Source organism: Hyperoodon ampullatus (genome assembly GCF_949752795.1).
Source record: "Hyperoodon ampullatus genome assembly, chromosome: 12".
Lineage (NCBI taxonomy): Eukaryota > Metazoa > Chordata > Mammalia > Artiodactyla > Ziphiidae > Hyperoodon > Hyperoodon ampullatus.
This window is the reverse complement of record NC_136925.1, coordinates 74501173-74524841: the sequence shown is the minus strand read 5'-3', so window position 1 is coordinate 74524841 and position 23669 is coordinate 74501173. Positions and strand designations below refer to the sequence as shown.

General features: G+C 45.4%; 1 protein-coding gene across 1 annotated transcript in view; it reads right to left on the bottom strand.

Annotated features, from left to right (window-relative positions):
• The window catches only part of MTHFD1L (methylenetetrahydrofolate dehydrogenase (NADP+ dependent) 1 like), a gene marked incomplete at its 5' end in the record, with an annotated part of 194017 nt that extends 171564 nt beyond the window's left edge, over positions 1 to 22453 (bottom strand). The window contains 7 exons of the mRNA XM_079716853.1: positions 9548 to 9684; positions 11558 to 11658; positions 13926 to 14050; positions 16249 to 16302; positions 16408 to 16458; positions 17622 to 17706; positions 22233 to 22453. Of these exons, the coding sequence (XP_079572979.1) occupies positions 9548 to 9684; positions 11558 to 11658; positions 13926 to 14050; positions 16249 to 16302; positions 16408 to 16458; positions 17622 to 17706; positions 22233 to 22453 (774 nt within the window). The remainder of the gene's footprint in view (positions 1 to 9547; positions 9685 to 11557; positions 11659 to 13925; positions 14051 to 16248; positions 16303 to 16407; positions 16459 to 17621; positions 17707 to 22232) is intronic.
• Between the last annotated feature and the right edge of the window lie 1216 nt (positions 22454 to 23669).

Below are 23669 nucleotides of genomic sequence, written 5' to 3'. Positions count from 1 at the left end.
TAGTGCATCCCTTGGGAGCACTCATCTTAAATGACAAAAGATGGGAATAAATGACATGACTCTGGTGTGATCCCAGACACAGGAAGGACTGGGTGTCTTCAAGCAGGCTGCTAAGGGGAAAGGGTGTGGTCAGCCGGTTCCCGTGATGCCCAATGGTTAAGCAAGCTAAAAGTAAAAAAACCTCCGTTTTTGGCAATCAGGAACTCATCAGTGACTTTATTATAGAAATGGGTATTGGCAACCATGCCTGGGTAAACTTTTGCCCTTTGAGTCCAGTGCATTCCCTGCCTATGGAGATTTCACTGAAGCAGAGTTTTTCATGAGCAGAGTCCCTGTTTATCCATAAACGATTCAAACTTAGAATGTCTAACTTTTTATTCCAATTAACTGAATATCTACCAAAGGATTCTTGCTTTGTACCCATGGGTAAATATACATACTTTGCTGCAATATTAAGCATACTATCAAATGAGAACATCAAAATAACTGTGTAAACTCTAAAATAAGAAGGTCAAACCATGTTCATTCAGATGTTGTAATACTTTGGCGAGATAAGAGAATGAGTCTCAGCAAAAGGTACCTCCCCCACTTCAGCAAGTGATCTCATCCCAGAGAATTTTTTTCCTTTCTGGAATTGCCCATGTTTCTTTTTTCCACTCTCATCTGTGATCAGTAGGACATTATTGGCTTTTAAAATTAAGACCTATTTCATAAATCAGAATGACGACAAGCCAAATGGATAATTTGGAGTATGATCACAGCACTTATCTCCCCAATTTTTCCCCCAAAGGTTAATAAATGACCTTCCTTTTTCTAAAACGTTCATGTCTTACTTCATCATTCAACATATTTACTGCTCAACGTATGAGAAGAGTGTATCAAAGATAGTCAGTTGTGTCCCAAATGATACAGAAAAGACAGTTAATCCCTCTTCAAGTTTACTTGATTCTCACATAAATTATGATGGATGATAAAAGGAAAATGCAACCTCAAATCCAGTAATGGATATACTTTGATTCATCAAGAATAATTCCCTTTCTCGTACCCTAGGAAGAAATAAAACTACAAAGTAGGGCTGAGACACACACACACACACACACACAGAGCGTGAGCTCACACCTGTGTGTGTGTGCGTGTGTGTCTGTGCGATGAGAGATAATCTAATATGACAAAGACTCAGAACCACATAGCACAAAAATGTGGAAAAGACCAAGTTATGGTCCCCAGATCCGCGAGAAGCAAGCCGCACTTCACAGAGGCAGGACAGCCTTATGATTTACGGTTATGCCATGTTGAAGTTAAGGTGAACTGATGAGACTGTGGGAAATTCAGCGTTGCGTCGCATTTCCCGCCATACCTGTGCTTTCCAATTCTGAACCCTGGGCTGCACATAGGATTTCTGCATCCCACTTCCCCTGAGTAACTCTCTGGCCTCAGTTGCCTCCTTGGAGAAGTGAAGAAGCTGCACTTGACAGAGAGGAATTGAGGTGCAGAGGGAAGAGCGTGGCAGGTGGGGTTTATAAGACCCGGATTCATATTCAGGCTCCGCTCCTTTTCACTGACAACCAGGGTCAAGGCACCATACATAACGCCTTGCTTTCAGGATATAACGCTAGTGAGCGAGTATATGAAAAGACGTTGAAAACGAAATCTGTACACCAATGTAAGGTGCTTTATCATTATAGATTATGTTAAGACCTACCAACTAGAGAATTCTAATTCTACATCCTTAGGAAGCATTTACACTGGAGAGGAAGGGGTAAAAGATAGAGCCAGGCTCTGCCGATGGTGCGGACAGGCAAGCAGGGATGATCTGTAGGTGGACGGGAGGTGATGTCACTGCCCTGATCTCCGCAGGACACAGCCTGGAGCCCTTCCTTTGTGCAGTACCTGCCTTGAACCATCTGAGACTTCACACACCCCCTTTGGATCTCACGCCAACTTTCAACAGATTCTCTCAGATCCCTTTCTCAATGCTGCTAAATATAAATGGCCTGATTTGGGGGCTTTTTATAAAGTTCTATTCACCTCCTTCTCTGGTGCTAATAAGCAAGACAATGACCAGGCAGAAGCAAGAGTGAGAGGAATGGGAACTGACATCCAAAGGCATTTTCAGTCCATGAAACATTGAAAAATCTGTCAAAGAAACTCAGGGGGCTACATTATCCAGGTCACTTAATCACACATTACTCAGTAGCCTTGGTATTTGCTTGGCACAAGATCTGTGGTGCCCCGGGGTCGGTGGTATCTTCTCCACCCAGCCACTACAGGGGGGTGGGGTGGGGGGAGGGACTCACATCAATGAGGCTGTACTGCGTGTCCACACACCTGACCAGGGTGCCCCCAACCCTGCCCTCTCAAGAGAGTGGACACATCCGTTCTGAAGAGTGCCCCTGGAGGGGTGGTGAGAAGTCCAGGGCTCAGGGAGCAACTGGCTTCCTTCTCTTAGGAAGATATCTGTGGGACTATTAACTGTGGGAATGAGACAATGGTGAACTCAACCCAAGTCTAATGTCTTGGGCCTTGGTCCCGCTGATGTTCCCCATCCGAGCTGTCAGATACTTTTGGGTTTTAAAGGTACTTTTAAAGATTGGGTTTTGTGATTATCTGGAATAAGAGCTGACATGGGATAGTGGCTAAAAATACTGGCTGTACTGCCACCTCTATCATTTTTAAATTATATACATTTGCACAGTCTCTTTACTTCTCTGAGCCTCAGTTTCCTCATCTATGATATGGGAAGAGTGAGAGTCCTGCCTAATAGGATGGCTGCAGAATCAACGAGATAACACAAGTGAAGGACAGTCCTGGTTCATAGTAACCACTAACTCAATGATTATTAGCTGTCCTTACTGCTGTTACCATATGTTACTGGTTTAAGTGTAGCCTCTCTGGTGAAAAAGAATTATCATGCTCATCAGAAATCTTGGAGGCCAGAAGGCAGTGGGATGACATATTTAAAGTGCCTGAAGAAAAAAAGATCTGTCAACTGAGAATTCTATATCCAGCAAAACTGTACTTCAAAAAAAAAAGGGGGGAGAAATGAATACATTTGCATATTAAACAAAGTGGAGGGAGTTCGTTACCATTAGACCTGCTCTACAAGAAGTGAAAAGACACTAGTCAGTAACTCCAAGCTGTGTGAAGAGATGAAGATCTCCAGAAAAGCCAGTATTCTTGTATTTTTGGTTTGAAACTACACTTATAATTTCCTACACGATTTAAAAGACAAATGCATTAAAAATTATAAATATAAAAAAGAAAAAAAAACTCGTGTAACTTGCCAATCTAGTCCAGTTTAAAAGCTAGGGTTTTCCAGGAATTCCCTGGTGGTCCAGTGGTTAGGACTTGGCGCTTTCACTGCCGTCGGCCTGGGGTTCGATCCCTGGTCAGGGAACTAAGATCCTGTAAGCCACGTGGCTCGGCCGAAAAACAAAAGCTAGGGTTTTCTCCACAATCTCTGGAAAATAGATTACTTTTTCAAAATCTCATATGTATAATACACATGTATTTAGAATTTTCCAATTCCCTTTTTAAGGCCTTTTGTAAGCCATGCTACGTACTGAATTTAAAGTGGAAATGACTTTGTGATAATTTAGCTTGGCTCAAGAAAACAGCCTACTTTGATCCTTCAAGTGTGAAAGACCTGTATTTTTTCCTTCTTCTTTTAGTGCTAGTTTTGACGATCTCTGTGCTCAGGAGAAACAAGATCCTCTGAGACAAACAAAATACAACGGTTCTCTTATTCCGGGGTTATTTCTTATACACGCAGCTGGGATTGACCTGATTCGTTGCAGCTGGAGGCCGTTTTGCCATCATCTTCCAGCTGCGCCCGACTGCAGATTCAGAAGAGGCTTTCCAGCCAGTGGAGCAAGTGAGGGCGTGTGAGCACACCCCCGGGGTGCCTGCCAGCCTCTCTTCCCTGGAGAGGGGTACCACTCCACCTCATAAATACTAAATGCAGAACATTTGCTTTTGGTATCAGAGTGAACTCCTTGGGGTGAGGAAGAGGACATCTCCAAATCTAGGCCAATTTTCACAGGGCGGAAGGCTGTCCCCTCCTACAGAAGGGTGTCATTCCACTCCAGGGGCCTGGGGAGTTGAGTGAGGGGCCTTCGTTTGGGCGGAGGAAGGAGGGCGATTCCTTATCTGGACCCAAAAACATCACACCCAGTGCTTTGGGGTACCAACAGCAGATGCTCCATAGAGTGTAGCTAATTTGGATCAGCGCCCAGACATTCTTCCCCCTCCCGTGTAAATACAGGATGCATCTCAAAGCAGAATGCATCTTTGCTTTGATGCTGCAAAACAAAGCAGGAAACTTATTCTTAATTTTGAATCATACACTCAAGAGGGGCATAAACTATCAGAATACAGAAGTCAACTCTCTTTTCTGTACTTCTCTAAAAAGGCAAATCTCAATTCTCATGTTCAGACTCCGTGAGATTTTATGCGTAATCAGTATCCAAAGATTATCTTTAGATCTAGGCAGGCTGTTAGAGAAGGGATCCATTTCTATTTAACTAACTCAATGTAACGACTCCTCAAAATCGTAGGAAGGACTACTGTTCCTGGTAAACCACTACTACTACTGGTAAACCAGGAATCCCCAGGAGACATGATTTGAAGTGGAGCAGCCTGAGTAACACAGGCATCAGGGAAGGAAGAGGTCCATAGCCCTGGAGGTGAGGACCAGAGGGAGAGCCCACACTGGTCAAAGCTGGGTACCCACTCTCTCAGGGACACTGTCTCTTAGTTCTCCTCCAATAAGGAAGCCTGGGTCCTGATTTTTTATTATCTCCTTACAATGTGATTACCCACTGGCCTTTCCATTTCCACACTGAGGATCAACCGCACATCCGTACGGTGAAACTTGCCAGTGTCCTTCCTGACTCACCATCAGTAACAGCCAAGCCATTACCAGGGATCCTGTGCTAAGCAAACTTACGTGATCACTGAATTCTCACAGCAGCCCCATGAGCCAGGGAGTATCATGATCCCCATTCTCCACATAAGGAGACAGGCTCAGAGAGGTTAAACAACAGATAAGGCTTGAATCCAGAGCTGTCTCCACCAATGCCTATGTTTTATTGCTTCCCGAGAACACAAATGTTGTCTCTGACTCCAGACCTTCAAAGACAGTTCCTACTGGTTGCAGCAGGCTGCGACTGCTTCAAGGTCATCCCAAACTTGAAAGGCTACATGTAGTTTAGGAGGTGCTGGACAGGACTCCAGTGTTACAGTCACCCCCTGATCCCCAAACCCTCACGCCCCTGGTTTTGAAAATCCCCCTCCAGATGGCCAACAGGGGGGTCTTGTCCCATGTCAGGTACAAATAAGCAGGTAAGAAATGCTTTTCAAAGATAACATCCTGTGACCTAATAGCTACAACCCTTTGCTTGCTCTTTTCTCTCCCTGATACTTAGTATTGTTGATAATGAAAAGATAAATGGGCCATAATCTTTTTTTTTTTTTTTTTCGGTATGCGGGCCTCTTACTGTTGTGGCCTCTCCCGTTGCGGAGCACAGGCTCCGGATGCGCAGGCTGAGCGACCATGGCTCACAGGCCCAGTCGCTCCGCGGCACGTGGGATCTTCCCGGACCGGGGCACGAACCCGCGTCCCCTGCATTGGCAGGTGGACTCTCAACCACTGTGCCACCAGGGAAGCCCCAATGGGCCATAATCTTAAAATGTACTGTTCAGATGCACTTATAATGCACTATAATCTTAAAATGCATTGTTGATGGAATTAGAAAACAAAAATCCGAATCTGTTGTTAAATTTATACTTTCAAGGATTCTCAGTGAAGGTTTTCCAAGGGTGGACACAGCCTGTCCCATTCAGGTGTCCTAGGACACTAACTTGTGCCTGTGTGTTCTTTGCACCACATTAATTGTCATCACTGTGGTCTGCAGAGGGCGCACTGACCCTCTGAAACCAGGCCCAGCAATGGCCTGTGTTTCAGAAATAAAATATAGGAATATTGAAAAGTCAAATGTCAGGCAGAAGCATGGAGGCATATCAGCGGGAGGTAAGTGACGAGTGAAGTTGGCTGCTAGCACCAAACAATGGAAAGATACAGCCTTTATCCTGTGGTGTGAGGGGAGCCTGTTGTATGTAAGTAAGCCAGGTAGAGAGGGCCAAACACCAGAGACCAAATGAACTTTAAAGACAAGCACAGGGAGCCCGGAATCTTTCCCTATTTTTGGCTATAAAGTTGAAGCAATAAAAAGAGTGGGAGCAGAAACGAGCACACCATTGTAAAGCAATTATACTCCAATAAAGATGTTAAAAAAAAAAAAAAAAAAAAAAAAAGGGCTTCCCTGGTGGCGCAGTGGTTGAGAGTCCGCCTGCCGATGCAGGGGACACGGGTTCGTGCCCCGGTCCAGGAAGATCCCACATGCCACGGAGCGGCTGGGCCCGTGAGCCATGGTCGCTGAGCCTGCGTGTCCAGAGCAACGGGAGAGGCCACAACAGTGAGAGGCCCGCGTACCGCAAAAAAAAAAAAAAAAAAAAGAGTGGAAGTTGACAGCCTATAAGATTCACAGTGGTGCCACTGTAAGTGCCAGGGACTTAAGAAAACAAAATGTGTGTGCAATGTCAGCTCTTGAAAAGAGCCTTCTTAGACACGCGGGAACCAGAATGCTATTCAATTTCTAGATTCTCTAGAGAATAAAGCCTTGTAATCATCGTTCTCAAAGTTAGGGTGAGCTTTATCCAAAAGAGTCAAGGTGATTTATTTCCATAATAAAAAAAGCACTTTGAAAGATGTCTTTGTTGTTCAAAAATACAGATACAACTAGCAAAAGTATCTGTGACAGCTGTGAAAACACTGAATTGCCAATGAAGGCATTTTTCTCTTTTCGGCACAGCTGTTCAGTTCAGGGCAAGTTTACTGTCCTCTTCTACTAAGCTTCCCAACCTAAAATCCTGGCCTCTCAAGTATGAAACATTGTCCTTGAATTTTCTTGAATAGGCTGCCACCACGTGGTGACCACTAAAAAAGCACATAGGCTTGAGTTTAATTGCAAGACCATGTTGCTGGGTTATTTTAAAACAAGAAGGAATTATGTACATCAGGCCCACCTGCCACTGAAAAATTACAAATCTCAGTCAAGAGGCCCGTCTCCCCTGGACAGGACTACAACTTGTTGGTTTCCATCCTCACGTTGCAAAGTGAAGAACATGTATTTTTAGATTTTAGTAATTTACTGTACTTAACGTGCTTTTAATTTAACTTCACTTTGCTTGAAATTTGTGAAATTCATTGTCAGTTTTTGAAATTAAAAACTTTATTAACTATTTCAGACGTGAAAATGTAAAAGAATAACATAACACACCTGGACATCCCGCTCATTGGCTAGTTTAAGGAAAGGCATGACCAACACAAGTGAAGGTCCCCTAGTCTCCTCTTACCTACCTGCACATCTTTGTCCTGTCATGGTTTTCCTGATCTGGTTCAGTTTCCACTCCTTTCTTTATACTTTTACTTTATATGTATGCAGTCCTAAAAATATATACATGGTATTGATTTAAAACCCTATATAAATGGTGTTGGATGAAATACAGCCTTCTGCAACGTGCTTCTTTCCAATGAATGCTGTTTTTAAAAATTCTTTCTTGTTGATATTTACAGCTCTAGTTTTCTTCAAAATTGTCTTGTTTTTGTCCTTGTGCTTCCATGTAAATGGAATCAGCTTGTCAACGTCAACACAATAATATTATGTCAGGATTCTGATTCAAATTTATAGACTGATTTGGGGAGAATTAGTATCTTTAAGATGAGTCTTCTTGGGCTTCCCCGATGGCGCAGTGGTTAAGAATCCGCCTGCCAATGCAGGGGATATGGGTTCAAGCCCTGGTCCGGGAAGTTACCACATGCCACAGAGCAATGAAGCCCGTGTGCCACAACTACTGAGCCTGCGCTCTAGAGCCCGCGAGCCACAACTACGGAAGCCCGCGTGCCTAGAGCCCATGCTCCGCAACAAGAGAAGCCACCGCAACGAGAAGCCCACGCACCGCAACAAAGAGTAGCCCCCGCTCTCTGCAACTAGAGAAAGCACGCACGCAGCAAGGAAGACCCAACGCAGCCAAAAATAAATAAATAAAATAAATAAATTAAAGATGAGTCTTCTTATCCGTGAATATGGTATCTCTGCTTTTAATTGGGTCTTCTTAATGACATTCATCAAAATTATATAATTTCTTTCAAAAGGTCAGAAATAACTTTTGTTAAATATATTCCTAGATACCTTATATTCTCATTGTTATCATAAATTGTATTTCTTTAAAAATTAATTTTCTAACTGTGGGGGGTAGTGTTTAAAAATGCAATTGATTTTTGCATGTTGATCTTATATCCAAGAACCCAGATGAACTCTTACTAATTCTGATATTTTAATAGGTTCTTTTGGACTTTTTATGTAATCATATTACCCAGGATTGATGACAGTCTGGTGTCTTCTTTTCTGATCATTATGAATTTTCTTCCTTTCTTTCTTCATGGTACTGCATTGTCCAGGAATTCCCACACAATGCTGGTTAGGAGTACTAATAACAGGCGCCCTTGTCTTTCCTAATTTAAGAAAATGTTTCTAATATTCACTGTTAAATGAGATTTTTCACTCTAAGTTTTTATAGATGTTTTATCTTGTTAAGGAATTTCCTTAAATTCCTAGTCTAATGTTTTTCTCAGGAAAAAATCATAATGAATATTAGATTTTATCTAGTGACTTTTCTGCATCTACTATGGTGACGTATAGTTTTTAATCTGAGAATGTGGAGAATTACATTAATACATTTTAACAGATTTTAATGTTAGACCCCCCTGCAATCCTATGATAGTCCCAGTGGGGTACCGGATTTGGTTTTCTATTTTGCTAACAATTATTTCATCTATGTTCATAGGTGAAATTGGCCTGTAATTATCCTTTAGCATCTTGTCATTGTCTGCACTGGGCACTCATACAATGACTTAGGAAATGTTCTTTTTCTATTCTCCAGAGAAAATGTTCTTTACTGTGGTAACTCATTTATAAAATGACCTAGTGCCTTTTTTGTTTGCTTGTTTGCTGGGTAGACTGATTCAATGTCTTCAATTATATATAAGACTACTCAATTTTACTTGAATCCATTTTGTAAGTTACAGTTTCTAGGAAAGTTTTCATTCCATACAATTTTTCAAATTTATCAGCAGAAAGTTGATCATATTCTCCTTTTCAAAAAATAATTTTTGCTTCTGTGGTTATGTCCCCTTGCTTGTTCCTAACATTGCTGGTATTCTCTCTTTTTGTCTTAATTAGTTTGGCTAGTGGTGTGTCTATTTTACTAGACTTTTCCAAGAACCATCTTTTGGCTTTGCTGATAATCTCTCATATTACATATTTGTTTTCTATTTCAGTCATCTCTGCTCTTTTGTGTTCATCCTTTGAGATTTTCTGCTGTTCTCTCTCTAACTTTTTATGTTAAACGATCAGCCTATGCATTTCAGTCCTCCTTTTCTAATACAGGCATCGAAGGATATGTTTCCAACATGAAGGATGCTTACCTTGCTTTGAAGCTGAGGTGCTTTCCACTGGGAGCTCATTGTCATGGACCCTTTTCTCTGGAACAGGCATTGCAGGGTGGCTTCCAAAGACCCATGGGCGCCTATTACCAAGACTTTCTTTCCATCTAAGGTGACACCTACCCACCAAATGGAAATTCAGTATTATAATCAAAACCTCAAAGTCTTCCTCCCATACAGCTTTAATGTAAGGAAAAATAGCTTTTATTTTAAATTAATTTAATTTTTGGACAGGAAAGCAGTATTTATTGGTGGGCGTGAGTAAGGAGGGGACAGCGCCAGCGCTCTCGTGAGTGAAGGGCTTGCCATGTGTCCAGGGGGCCACGATCAGGGATGTATTCGATCCCACAGCTATCTGGGATGAGCCACTTTTCTACCACCATGTTTTCATATTCATCCGCATTAAACTTAGTAAATCCCCACTTCTTGGAGATGTGAATCTTCTGGCGGCCAGGGAACTTGAACTCGGCCTGTGCAGGGCCTCCATCACATACTCCTTGTTCTGCAGCTTGGTGTGGATGGACATTACGATTTGGCCAGTGTGGACCCAAGCCATCGTGCCCTGGGGCTTTCCAAAGGCACCGCACATACCTGTCTGGAGCCCAGACTGGGGACAGCATGGCAGGCATGAATGTCCACTGGAAAGGGCTGTCTCGAAGTCCCTTAGGGCAACCCATACAGGCAAGAGGCTGCACACACTGCCAAGGAGGCTGCTGTGTGCAGCCACTGCACACTGGGCTCCCACGGGGAAAAGAGCAGGGTTGGCTTAATTGGCTGCAAAAATATAGCCTTTTAAAACTTGGCCCTCTGAGCACCAAACCTACAATGACTATAAGCCATAACTTATTCCTTCTTTGCAAACTTTATGGTAGAGTGACCTAGAATCATCATCCTAATTATCCATATGATGGAAAAACACTGTCTATATGGATTATCTCAGAGATTTGAGCTTAATGGCTAATGTCCTAAAGGTATATCTTTTTTTTTTTTTTTTTTTTGCGGTACACGGGCCTCTCACTGTTGTGGCCTCTTCCGTTACGGAGCAGAGGCTCCAGACACGCAGGCTCAGCGGCCATGGCTCACAAGCACAGCCGCTCCGTGGCATGTGGGATCTTCCTGGACCGGGGCATGAACCCGTGTCCCCTGCATCGGCAGGCGGACTCCCAACCACCGTGCCACCAGGGAAGCCCCTAAAGGTATATCTTGAAAGTTAATCTTCTAATAGAACTTTGGTATATATTTTGGAATTTTTGTTCAGTCATTTCATGTTTGGGTGTAGGAGAGGCATTGTCTCCTTTTCACTCAAGCTGGTGTACAGAAAAAATTAAATACTGATTACTGAAAGAGATACTGCTCACTGATAGATCCTAATCTAGGTTTCTATACCCTAAACTATATCTGACAGCTTCTTTTTTTTTTTTTTTTTTTTTTTTTTTTTTTGCGGTATGTGGGCCTCCCACTGCCGTGGCCCCTCCCGCTGCGGAGCACAGGCCCCGGACACGCAGGCCCAACGGCCATGGCCCACGGGCCAAGCCGCTCCGCGGCACGCGGGATCCTCCCAGACCGGGGCACGAACCCGCGCCCCCCGCATCGGCAGGCGGACCCCCAACCACTGCGCCACCAGGGAAGCCCCAGCTTCTTCATTTAAGTTTTAAATATAAAACTTATCTAGGTTTACATATTGACAGATATGAGAAGTTGAAACTTGAAACATTTTTCATTGTGGTTATTTTGAGGGTTTCCTAACAGAAACTGAGAAAACACAGGCTAATCATTCATCTTTACCAATTTCTCTTTAAAATTATAATACAGCTAATCTTATTAGAAAAATTTGCCAGTCATTTATATCTCCTAAAAGATGAGAAAAATAAAGCTGACACTGAATATCACTTCTGTGTTTCAATAAGTATCTTCCAGAAACAAGTCCTTACTAAAAACTCACATAAATAACAAAAAATAGAAAATAGCAACATTTCTGAAGGAGCATCATACCTGACTTTTCAAGAAGTTCAATTACAGCTCCGGCCACAGGTGAAACAAAACACTCATGGGCGTCCCCACGTACCAACTTCCCCAGGTTTACATCCGTTACTCTGAATCCAAAAATAAGAGAACAAGTAAGTCAAGCTTGGCCAAAACTCACTCATCTGTAATTCACATGAATTAATCCCAAATAATATCCAAGTCAATATTTGATATGATGAAATAAAATTTATCTTTTAAGGCAGGACAAGAAAAAATTAAATATAAAATTCTCTCTGCGTGGTTGTTTGGGCCTCCCTCATGTGCAGTGTGTATCTGGGTTAAACATTCAGAGCTCCTCAAAGATGAGAATCCCTGCTTATTTTTTTCTTCTGACACTAGCGATGTAACTTCTTAAAAGAACAGTGTTCTGGGCTTCCCTGGTGGCGCAGTGGTTGAGAGTCCGCCTGCCGATGCAGGGGACACGGGTTCGTGCCCCGGTCTGGGAAGATCCCACATGCCGCGGAGCGGCTGGGCCCGTGAGCCATGGCCGCTGGGCCTGCGCGTCCGGAGCCTGTGCTCCTCAATGGGAGAGGCCACAACAGTGAGAGGCCCGCGTACCGCCAAAAAAAAAAAAAAAAGAAGAACAGTGTTCTTTCCCAGCTCTGTAGGGGGTCGCGGTGACTTGCTGCTCACTTTGTACATGCTTACCTGGACTATATATCCTTGGTGAACTTTACGTAAAACATCAGTATGTCATTTTGATGTGCAATCCTTTCTCTCAAAAATGTGTATGACTGTGCCTTCGACTTCTAACAGGTGGAACAGTTCTCAGAGCTTCCTGAGAATCTGCTTCCTGGGTTATAATCCTTGGTTTGGCTTGAATAAAATTCCCTTTGTTCCTTCTTAACTTGATAGTTAATTGAATTTTCATCGACAGATAGGTAGGATATATTGAATTATTAAATGGAAATGAAAGAGTGGGCAGGAATAGAGGTCATTAGCTTCTAGAGCAGCCCCTCAGGCAACTCCAACGTGGTCCCTGTGAGTCAGGACGACGCTGGGCGTTCTGGTTCTGCCTGGACAGCAGGACCGCAGCTGGAGGCCACGTGGGGCTTCACTGCTCAACGCTACAGAGCTCTGTTCAATGGACTACATGGAACAGTGGCCCTGGACATGTGCAATGCCGTGGTCCTGCAGCCACTTCATCCTGAGGAAATTTACATCTCCATCAATATCAAAGTCCAGAACCAATCCTAGAAATCAGGGGTGACCCAGCAAGACCTGGATTCAAGGTCTGATCCCCACTCGACCTCAGTACTTATCTCCTTAAGGAAATTAAGGAAAAAAATGAGGGACCATGTCCTTTCAATGCCTCCCGTGTTCTTCCTCGGTCAAACCAAGGACAAAATAGTCCCTAACTATTTAGCTTAAATTGACGGTCTCAATACAGGTTAGTAACAAAATGGAGATACTTGGAAAAGTTTTCCTAATTCTCTCTTTTTATGAAAGACTGGAAACTACACCTTGATACCCTGGGATTCTGGATGTTTTCTAATTGACTAGAGCCTCTTCCCCCTTTATGGTTTGTCTGCTATAGGATCGGAGATTTTCGTGACAATTTTGTACCCATGTTTGAGTCTGCCCTAAGTCACAACAGAAGGCTAGGATAATGGGGGAATCTGGGTATGCCAGCGAGGTGCTGGTCACTCAATCCAGTCCCTACAAGACTAACGTTATAAATTTGCTTATGACCCTGGAATGCTAAATATATCACGTTCTTTCTGGCCACGATACAAAAATTTCTTATTTCCATGTAGGAAAATGAGGTTTTTAACTTCCAGGAAACACCATGAACTCCCATATGGATGGTCAGTATTCCCTGTCCCATGAAGCTTTCGTCATGACATGAGTCAAAGACCAATATCAGAGCACCTGATATTCACCGTTTTTCCCTCAAATTTCAAATAAAACCTCACGTTATGAATATAAGTGCTTGCTTTGTTTTTCTCCGCTGGCCTGGGACTAAGGCAGAATGTGCTACTGTGGTGAAGCAGGTCCCTGGGTTTTTTCTCTCGTTTGCTAGAATTATCAAGGAAAAGGAAAAGCTATCAGAAGAGGAGAGCTGGCTAAGGACTCTGTAGGTCAGACAGGAGCTTCTCAAATGAGTATGATTTGGCCAAAATGGCACCCAAGCACTACAAAAGGGCAAGTGTATTTTCTCAAATACATACTTTCTTAAGCATAATTTTACAAGCCCTCCAACTCCTGAAATATTTAGAGTGATTTCATTCATGGCTCAATTACTGACACAGTTGAAAGAGCAGAATTTTAAAGAATTCAAAGTAGAAAAACTAGTTTAGCAATGAGTCGATTGTTTTCTTTTATATGTTCTCACCCATCCACATCTTTTTCTGGTTTCAAGGCATTGAGGATTTTGTTGCTAAATGAGGTCTCGGAGATCTGAAGCGCAAGGCCATGTACTCTGGTGTCTTCATTAATCTTCAGGATCTCATCTATAATCTAAAGTGAAAACTAAAGTCAGTTTTGCAAAAATAAGACCCAAGAACAGACGCTTTATCTCAAAAATAGATTCATAGGGCTTTCCTGGTGGCGCAGTGGTTGAGAGTCCGCCTGCCGAGGCAGGGGACACGGGTTCGTGTCCCGGTCCGGGAAGATCCCACATGCCGCGGAGCGGCTGGGCCCGTGAGCCATGGCCGCTGAGCCTGCGCGTCCGGAGCCTGTGCTCCGCAACGGGAGAGGCCACAACAGTGAGAGGCCTGCGTACCGCAAAACAAAACAAAACAAAAAAATAGATTCATAAAAATGCATCTGTTTTAGTTTCTTTTTTCTCCTTGTTGAAGACCTGGTGTAAAGAAGAATGAAGAAGTCTACGTTCCCTCTAACCACGTTTATGAAAGCTTGGCTGAATTTTTTAGTGACTTCAAGTCTTTCTTATCGCTCTATTCTCTGCCAGAACAGAACAAAACCAAACCAAAGCTCAACAGTTTAAAGTTGAGATCAGCAAAAGACAATTCCCTGTCCACAATCAGATTTGAGCCCAATGTAATGCCAACTTTCAGGGAGGCCAGGACTCAGGAGCCTGGAGCATTCCAACCTGGCCCAGAGTAGCCTGTGTTTCAAGCACACTGGGCTTAACCAAAGCTTACTAATCATGACACTCAGGCCCTCCTGTTCTCTGGACCAGAATGGCACGTAGAAAGCATTTCCAAAGGCTTATGACGGAAAACCTCTAAGCATAGATAGCTCCATTTTACAGGAAACACTAAAATAATTTGCTCGTTATGAAAAAGACCAAAGCAGTTTGGGAAGCTAATATAATCACTATTGAATGGCCAGGTATGTCTTTAAATAAGCAATGCTCTGGCCTCTCTGTTTACCTCTATTTTATGCCAGGATTTCACTTAGCAATGTTACTTGTTCATAACTAAGAGAGATTCTAGCTCGTAGATATGGATCTCACTATGAGAAGTGTTGGTTTACCATTTCTGTTTTACTATCTAGCAAAAATCATGATGGTATTTCTACCTGGTAAGAGAAGAAAAAGCTATTTGATATCTTCAGAAGACTCAGAAAGAAAATTTTGTTTAATATTCATCATTCTGTCATTCATTCAACAAATGTTGAATGTTTTGAATATCTACCTTGTACCAGTTCTGAGTAAAGGAAATACAGTTGTAAAAAAATATCTGCCCTCATGGAGCTTATATTCTAGTAGAGAAGACAAGACCAATAACAACAACAACAGGGACTTCCCTGGTGGTGCAGTGGTTAAGAATCCACCTGCCAATGCAGGGGACACGGATTCAATCCCTGGTCCGGGAAGATCCCACATGCCTCGGAGTAACTAAGCCCGTGCGCCACAACTACTGAGCCCGTGCTCTAGAGCCTGTGAGACACAACTATTGAGCCCACGTGCTGCAACTACTGAAGCCCACTTGCCTAGGGCCCGTGCTCCCCAACAAGAGAAGCCATAGCAATGAGAAGCCCATGCACCACAACAACGCGTAGCCCCCGCTCGCTGCAACTAGAGAGAAAGCCCGGGCACAGCAGCAAAGACCCAATGCAGCCAAATAAATAAATAAATAAAATTACAAAAAAAATATAACAATAATAATAGTATAATCTGTGAAATTGTTATGATGGAGTGATGGCAGTAGGGGGTGGTCAGAGGGGGGGCATCTATACATAGAGCCCAGCCAGAATGAAGTGACGGTACTATTGTTACCTCTAATGTAGTTAGAGGTAACAACGACAACAAAATCTTAATAAATTAAGATCCTTACTCTTTTCCAACATAATACACCATCATATAAATTCCCATTTATCAGAATTTCAAAGAAAAAGAGCGAATAAGTGACTCCTTGTCAAAAAAATAAGCCAAGGGGAACCTAAAGGAGAAGGAAATCCAAAAAAGAGGGGATCTATGTATACATGTAGCTGATTCCCTTTGCTGTACAGTATAAACTAACACAGTATTGTAAAGCAACTATACTCCAATAAGAATTAAAAAAAAATACTGTGGGAACTAGTGGGAAAAGTGAACTATTTCCCACTAGTGGGAAAAGTGAACTATTCCCTCTAAAAGTTCAGCCCTAAGAAAAGGCTGGTTCGGTTCCGACCACAACTAAGAGATGTTAAGAGGTCTGTTAGGACTGAAGAGGAACACAAAGTAAGGGTTCAGTGTGCTGCTGCGTTACCTCATCTTCACTGCTATCCGCAGGAAGACAGATGTGAGTGATGTTCAGACCAGCCTGCAAAGAGAACACAGGGCGATTTTGTCACTGAGAGAAAATGAATCAATCACCCTAAAGTTAAAATGAATTTTTAAAATCATTCAAAAAGTCAACAATCCTTACCTCCTCAGCCAAATTCTGGTTTATTTCCTGCAACAAGTTATCCTCACCTGCCTTGGGAAAGCAGAGCAAGAAGGAGAATGTAACAACATAAAAATACCTTGAAAAGGTACAAAACAATACAAAGACTAATCTTGTGATTATACATTATCTGACTACAAAGATGATAAGGGAAATGCAGAAAAAGAGTCTTATTGCTCATAAAAGGGGACTAAGGGCTGGTATTTATTAACATGTCAGTTTCTCAGGCTTTAAGATATATCACTTTTGAAAATAATACTCCTCATAGGGCGCATATAGCCACAGAGGCAGCATTCCTTTCTAAGTGAGGAGGCCTAAGACGGGTGTTTAGGACTTGCCCTTGGGTGAAAAGCTACCGATGAGCAGAATTCCAGGAGGCCAGGCTCTTGCTTCGCTTTTCTTTCCACTCTTCTCACTTGCTTATCTTTGTCGGGGGTGAGGAAACAGACCCCAAAGAATGCGGGCCCCTAAGTGACTTGAGCATAGCTCTCCTGTCTTGGAATTACACCGCTGAGGAAACCAGAGGCTGCTCTTCTGATACATGAAGCATGCACCAAAAACAACAGAGGCAGCTCAACTGTTGGGCTGTGTGACCTTACAGGCCTGGCGCAGCGCACCACTTCCCCGCACCTGCGTCACCTGGGTGTGCCAATAAGGGTGGCAAACAGTGCCAACTGCAGCTGGCAATGAAGGGGCCGTGGCTAGAACACAGACATGGAACTCCCAAGTCCTGCCATGCCATGGCTTTTGGCCTTTCAGACTCATGGCAGGCTTGAAAAGACTGAGTGGTAAGATCACCAAATACCATGTCTCAGCAAGCATCTGTCTTCCACAGAAACAAAGTGGAATGTTTTTTCCCATCCCACTCAAGTCACATCTGATCAGCATTTATACTGGACCACATTATATCCTGTGTAATGCAACTTATGTGAGCACCTACCTCCTGACCTCCGGAAGCTATCCACACCAAAAGGAGACAGACTCAAACAGAGTGGTACCTAACCTGTAATCCTGAAGCAGCAAAATGACCAGATAGAGGGGGAAACGACAACATTTCCACATGAGCTTTCTCCTCCCTCCCCTAAGCCCGAGTGGGACTTCTGTGACAAGAAATGCAGCTGGTCACCTGTGTACAACTGTCTTCTAAATTAAAAGACATCCTAAAATAGCAAGACAGAACCACGTTCTCAGCTTACCTGAATAATAGCAAGAACAGGCTTAAAGGCAGGGTTTTTTCCTTGCAATAAACTCAGAACTTCTTTCGAATTCTGAATGACTTCTCTGCATTGAGAAAGAAAAACAACATAGTCAGGTCTAGGTTAATGACTAGAAAGGATGGATACCACACATTTTCTTAGAAGGTTTCCTACTCTAAATGAAACTAATTAGACAGCACAAGGACAGGCTCCTGCAAGTGTGGAAAGGGTGGAGGGAGGGGGAGAAGAACGATCATGAAATACCTGGCGTAGGGCTTCCCCGGCGGCGCAGTGGTTAAGAATCCGCCTGCCAATGCACGGGTCACGGGTTCGAGCCCTGGTCCGGGAAGATCCCACATGCCGCAGAGCAACTAAGCCTGTGCGGCACAACTACTGAGCCTGTACTTTAGAGTCCACGAGCCACAACTACTGAAGTCCACATGCCTAGAGCCTGTGCTTCGCAACAAGAGAAGACACCGCAATGGGAAGCCCGCACACCACAACGAAGAGTAGCCCCTGCTTGCTGCAAGTAGAGAAAGCCCCACGCACAGCAACGAAGACCCAACACAGCCAAAAATAAATAAATAAAATAAATTTATTAAAAAAAAAAATCCGATGTAGAATGTGACAATCTCTAATTTTCGAAATAAGTAGAGGTAAACAAACTAGACGTTAACGGTGATTTTCTTTTTTTAATTTTTTTCTCCTTAATACGGCTCATTAGATGAAATGTGCCATATAAATGTATTTTCTCTAAAAGAGAGATAATGGACTTCACTGGTGGCGCAGTGGTTGAGAATCCACCTGCCAATTCAGGAAACACGGGTCGAGCCCTGGTCCGGGAAGATCCCACGTGCCGCAGAGCAACTAAGCCCGTGCGCCACAACTACTGAGCCTGCACTCTAGAGCCTGCGAGCCACAGCTTCTGAGCCCATGTGCCACAACTACTGAGCCCGTGCGCCTAGAGCCCGTGCTCTGCAACAAGAGAAGCCACCACAACGAGAAGCTCGTGCACCGCAACTAAGAGTATCCCCTGCTCGCTGCAACTAGAGAAAGCCTGTGCGCAACTAAGACCCAACGCAGCCAAAAATAAATAAACGTATTTTTTTTTAAATGTTGGCTCTTACAAATGAACTTATTTACAAAACAGAAACAGACCCACAGACATAGAAAACAATCTTATGGTTTCCAAAGGGGAAGGGGGGAGGGAGGGATAAATTAGGAATTTGGGATGAACAGATACACACGACTGTATATAAAATAGACAAAAAACAAGGACCTATTATATAACACAGGGAACTATATTCAGTATCTTGTAACAGCCTATAATGGAAAAGAATCTGAAAAAGATATATTTATATATATATCTATATACATATAGACATTTATGTATAACTGAATCACTTTGCTGTATACCTGGAACACAACATTGTAAATCAACTATATTTCAATAAAAATTTTTAATTAAAAAATATTAAATAAAAAATTAAAAAAAGAAAGTTGGCTCTTTTTCCTCTCACAATAATAGACAAAAGGCTTAGCCAAGGCAGTACCCAAGCTTCAGTGCTTAAGACCACCTTTAAGTATCATCTCTTGTCTCCATCAGGGTCTTGCATGCACAACAGCTTTCAAAAAATGCAAGGGGAACTTCCAGCCAGATCCCATCAGCAATAAATGGCCATGAGCAAAGGGACAAGGCAAAATGGCCAGGGGCAAAACTCCTCCCAGTTTTAGAGAAGAATTTGACGAATGTAACTGGCAGGCACTGCTCTTGTAGGTGGATGAGGAGAGAAGGGTGCTCAGAAAACGTTTAAAGGCTTCAAAACTCAACCGGGATGAGCCTTCCACAGTCAGCTGGGCTAGAAGACATAGAGTAAAAGGGCATGCAGCTGTCTACAACCCAGGAAGGTTTTGGTTTTTAAACACTTGGGATAAAGCAACTTGATTCCCAGTGAAACAACTGTATTGTTGTGTTGATAAACCAGAATATATGTGAAAGTTCACAAACCACCTTATAAATGAGCAAGAATCTTCTGTCCAACAACATGCGGCTGAGGACCACATGCCGTATGCAGATTCTCTGCCTTTCTTGGCTGCGAATTTGGGCCATACTGGGTCCTTATTTCTGGCTAGTGTGGGAAGGCACTGGAGTGCGGGTCCCAAGTGGTTCTTGGCAATGTGTATTAGGGTCATCTGGAAAGCTTGGTAAAGAGAAAGGCTTTGTGACTCAGCCCAGAAAGTCGGACTCCCTGAGTCTGGGTGGCGCCTGGGAATGTGTGTTTTCAACAAGGAGTCTGGGTGGCCCCGAAGCACTCAGTGGAAACAGCCGAGGACCAGTGCTCAGGCCTTTGGTTGACTAGCGTGGGCAATTCACTGAGCCACTATGGAAACTGTTTCCTCATCTGTAGAGCAGGTGTACTACAAGGACTCTACCTTTGTTCTTATAATTGTACAGTGTTCTTTTGTGCCTCAAAGCTACACTTGAACGCTAAAAACACTCCTTCCAAAAGCAATTTTCCCAGAAACACTTGTAGCACCTCAGTAAAATGAAGGGCACACGACTGCAGAAGCTGACACCTGTCACCAGCTCTGCTCATAAAGTTGGCTAATTCCCCCACAATTTGTCACATGTGTAACGTTTCATTCTTTGGGGTTATTCCTTATTCTTCCATTATTCTTGCAGTGCCAAGCAAAGCAAACAAGGAGTTACCAGGCTCAAGAAGTCTAGAAAGTAGCATAGATGTTTCTCATCAGAGATTTTTCTGCCCTGGGTGAGAAAAGTTGCCTCCTCAACTTCTAGTTGGAAGGTGACTTCTGCATCCTATACTGTCTTTGGACCCTTACCCTGAAACCAAATCCCCCTAAAACCTCTTATCCAGTTTATGATTAATCTCTCTATCCAAAACTTTATTCCTTTTCTTGTCCCCTTAATCCTGTGCTAAATGAGCAATAATCAAACAGTCAGATGATTAAAATTGCTGTTGTTGGTAACATCGTTAATATACTAAAATTGCTATCATAGATATCTTCATTAACTACAAACTCAAGCTGTTTCTCCAGGGCAAGATGAGCTAACAGACCTCTGGCCAAGGACCACCCGGCTAGAGAAGCATAAACCAGAGACATCCCGACTGCCGAAACCACAATTAAGAAATGTTGGATTTCCCTGGTGGTCCAGCGGTTGACTCCCCGCTCCCAACTCAGAGGGCACCGGTTCGATCCCTGGTCGGGGAAGATCCCACATGCCCCGTGGTTCGGCAAACAAACAAAAAAAACCCAAAACCTCTATCTCAAAGACCAAGTTGGAGTGGAGTGGATCTGAGGCTTGTCCCCTACTTGGTACCCTGCAACACACACTGTACCTGCCTACGTCACAACTCGGTGACCATCTGGCGAGGGTACCCCAGTTCGGTTTGGTAACAACCCCTTAAGATGAGCTCAGCTGTACACTGCTTAAAATCTAATGACCGGAAGAGACCTAACCGAGACATCCGGAGAGAAGACAAGGTAAACTAAAAGAGTCCTTGGAGTCATGGGCCACATCATGAAGCGCCTTGGAAACAGAGGGAGTAAAAACGTGAATTCATTTTCAGAATGAAGGCTAGAAGGAAAACAGAAGAGGATGTCAGCGGATGGACGTGAAGAGCTCGCTCCGTAACATGGCATCCTGGAACTAGGAATTCTAGTTAGGGAAGGGAAGAAAGGGCTTTCCCACGACCCCCAGGCATGTCCGGAGCGCTTCACTCAGACAAGTGAAGCGGGGGTGGAGGGGGACCCGCGAACGTCTCCGGTGGGGACAGCGGAAGGCCGGCCCGGGGCTCCCAGGCAGAGTTCGCCTCTCGCTCGGGAGAGAACTTTGGAAATAAGGCTGAGCTGCGGGTTCCGTGCCCACGGTGCAGCGACGCTGGGAACGAGACGGCCCCGACTTCTCCGGCCGCCCTCCGCGTGTCACTGGGTGGGCCGGGCCGCAGCCCTCCCACGCGCAGGAGGCTGCAGCGTTTTGGGAGGGCAGACCTCACCGCAGTCACGGTACGCCGCCCGCAGCCAGCGTTCCGGAGGCGGAGCCCCTGTGCAGACAGGCGCCGATCGCTGGGCCCGGGGCGCCCCCGCCGCAGCCCCGCAGCGCCCCGGCCCCCACCCCGGATCCGACCAGCAGGCGGGCGGCCGGGCTGGCGGGGCGGGAGCGGGCGCTCCTCCCCCTCGGGACTCCAGCCCTCGCCGCGCCGCCCCTTTCCTGCCCAGGCCGCGCCCGGCGCGGCTGCATCGGAGCAGGCGGCGGGAGGTGCACGTGGAGCGAGGCGCGCGGTCTGAGCTGCTCAGCACCCGCCGCGGATGCCCACGCCCTCCCGACCCCCGCCCCTCCGACCTGGGCCGGCCCCAAGAGTCTCCGTCCTCCGGCGCGCCCAGCCCGCCCTCCCGGTGCCCGCGCTGCCCCCCACCAGCTGCCGTCACCCCTAAAAGCTGGCACCAAACACTCGCGACCCCGTGCTCAGCGAAGCCCTCACGGAGGCCCCCGGGGCTCGGCCGAGACTCGAGAGCTCCGGCCGCCCCACTTCCTGGGTCTCCCCCGGCCGCCGGGGACTTGGGCGGCGGCGAGCGCCAGACACTCACCGGACGATCGAGTCCCGCGCTGGGGGCGCCCGGCTGCCCGGGCCCCGGCTGCTCCCGGCCTGGGTGTCCCGCAGCCGCCGCTGCCCGAGCAGGCCCTCCCCGCCGCCACATCCGCCGACCCCGCCGCTGCTGGCGAGACAAAGCTCTCGGAGGCGGCGCGGCGGGCCGGGGGGCTGCAGGCGGCCGAGCTGGCGGAGGACGAGCGGCAGGCGCGCGCTCATGGTGAGGCGAGGGCGGCGCAGCGGGGACGCGGGTTCTCCCGCGACGCGGAGATGCGGCGGCTGATCTCAGAGACGCAGCGGCTCACGTCCCTCCTGGGGGTGGCGGGGCGGGCGCCAGGCGGGAGAACCGGACCCGGCCGGTAACGGACCAGAGGCAGGAAGGTCCTGGCTATTCTTCCTCAGCGGAGAGGAGCCCCTAGGGGGCACTGCGCTCAGTGGCCGTGACGTTGGGAAGGTGGGGGCCTGTGGGGCGCGGGGCTGCTGTTCGAGTTGCCTGGACGTCAGGGACGGGCACTTTCTGGCTCTTGCAAACACAGCCTCGAAATTTGCCTAGGGTTAAAAATCAGAGGATGGTGGGGCGTGAGCATGGGGCTCCCGCCCTGCCCTGAGACCGTACCTTCTTCCTCCGCCTAGGATGCCAACAACATCCTGCCCTCGGGTGGCAGTTTGCTTCCTGGAAGGGCAATTGGTTTAGCTACCGGGGATTGGATTTATCAGGCTGGAGGCGGCCGAACAGTAAAGAGCGTGTGGGCCTTGGAGTTCAAAAGCTGACTTTGTAGCCGTAGACAAGTTGCTTAACCTCTGTGAGGCTTAGCTGCCTCAAAACGAAATACTTTGTTTATAATCTTAACAGGTTTATAATTACCAAGCAAAGTGGTAATAAAACTACAGATTATAAACACTGGCTTTCCATCAGCTAAACCCTGTAGGAGGTCCTGGAGAGACACTGAATTTAATCCTAAAAAACAGTAATGTGTTTTGTCCTGATTTTCAATCTCGAGGAAACTGGGTCCAGAGAGGTCAGTCTGGCTTGCCTGCCTTCATTGATCATGTCTTAATCGCATGCTACTGTCTATATTTTTCATTGTGAGGCTGATTACCACATCTCACACATGAGGGTACAGCAATAGCTAACATTTCACAAACCTGTGAGGTAGATATTACTGAAACAGGAGGGAAGGGGGCAGGGCACAACCTCTGAAAGAATGACATAGCCCAAGGACGTGACGTAAACTGATTAGAACCAAATGGGTCCAAGATGGCAGACAAACCAACTTCCACTAGATCTTGAGCCTCAGTATACACTCATTGCAACACATCAGCAAGCTAAATGACACACCCACAGGCGCCATGACAGTTCTAAGACGGACCAGAAGGATCAAAAAGTGGGCGGTGGCCCACTTCCTGGAAATCCCCGCCCCTTCCGGAAATAGCT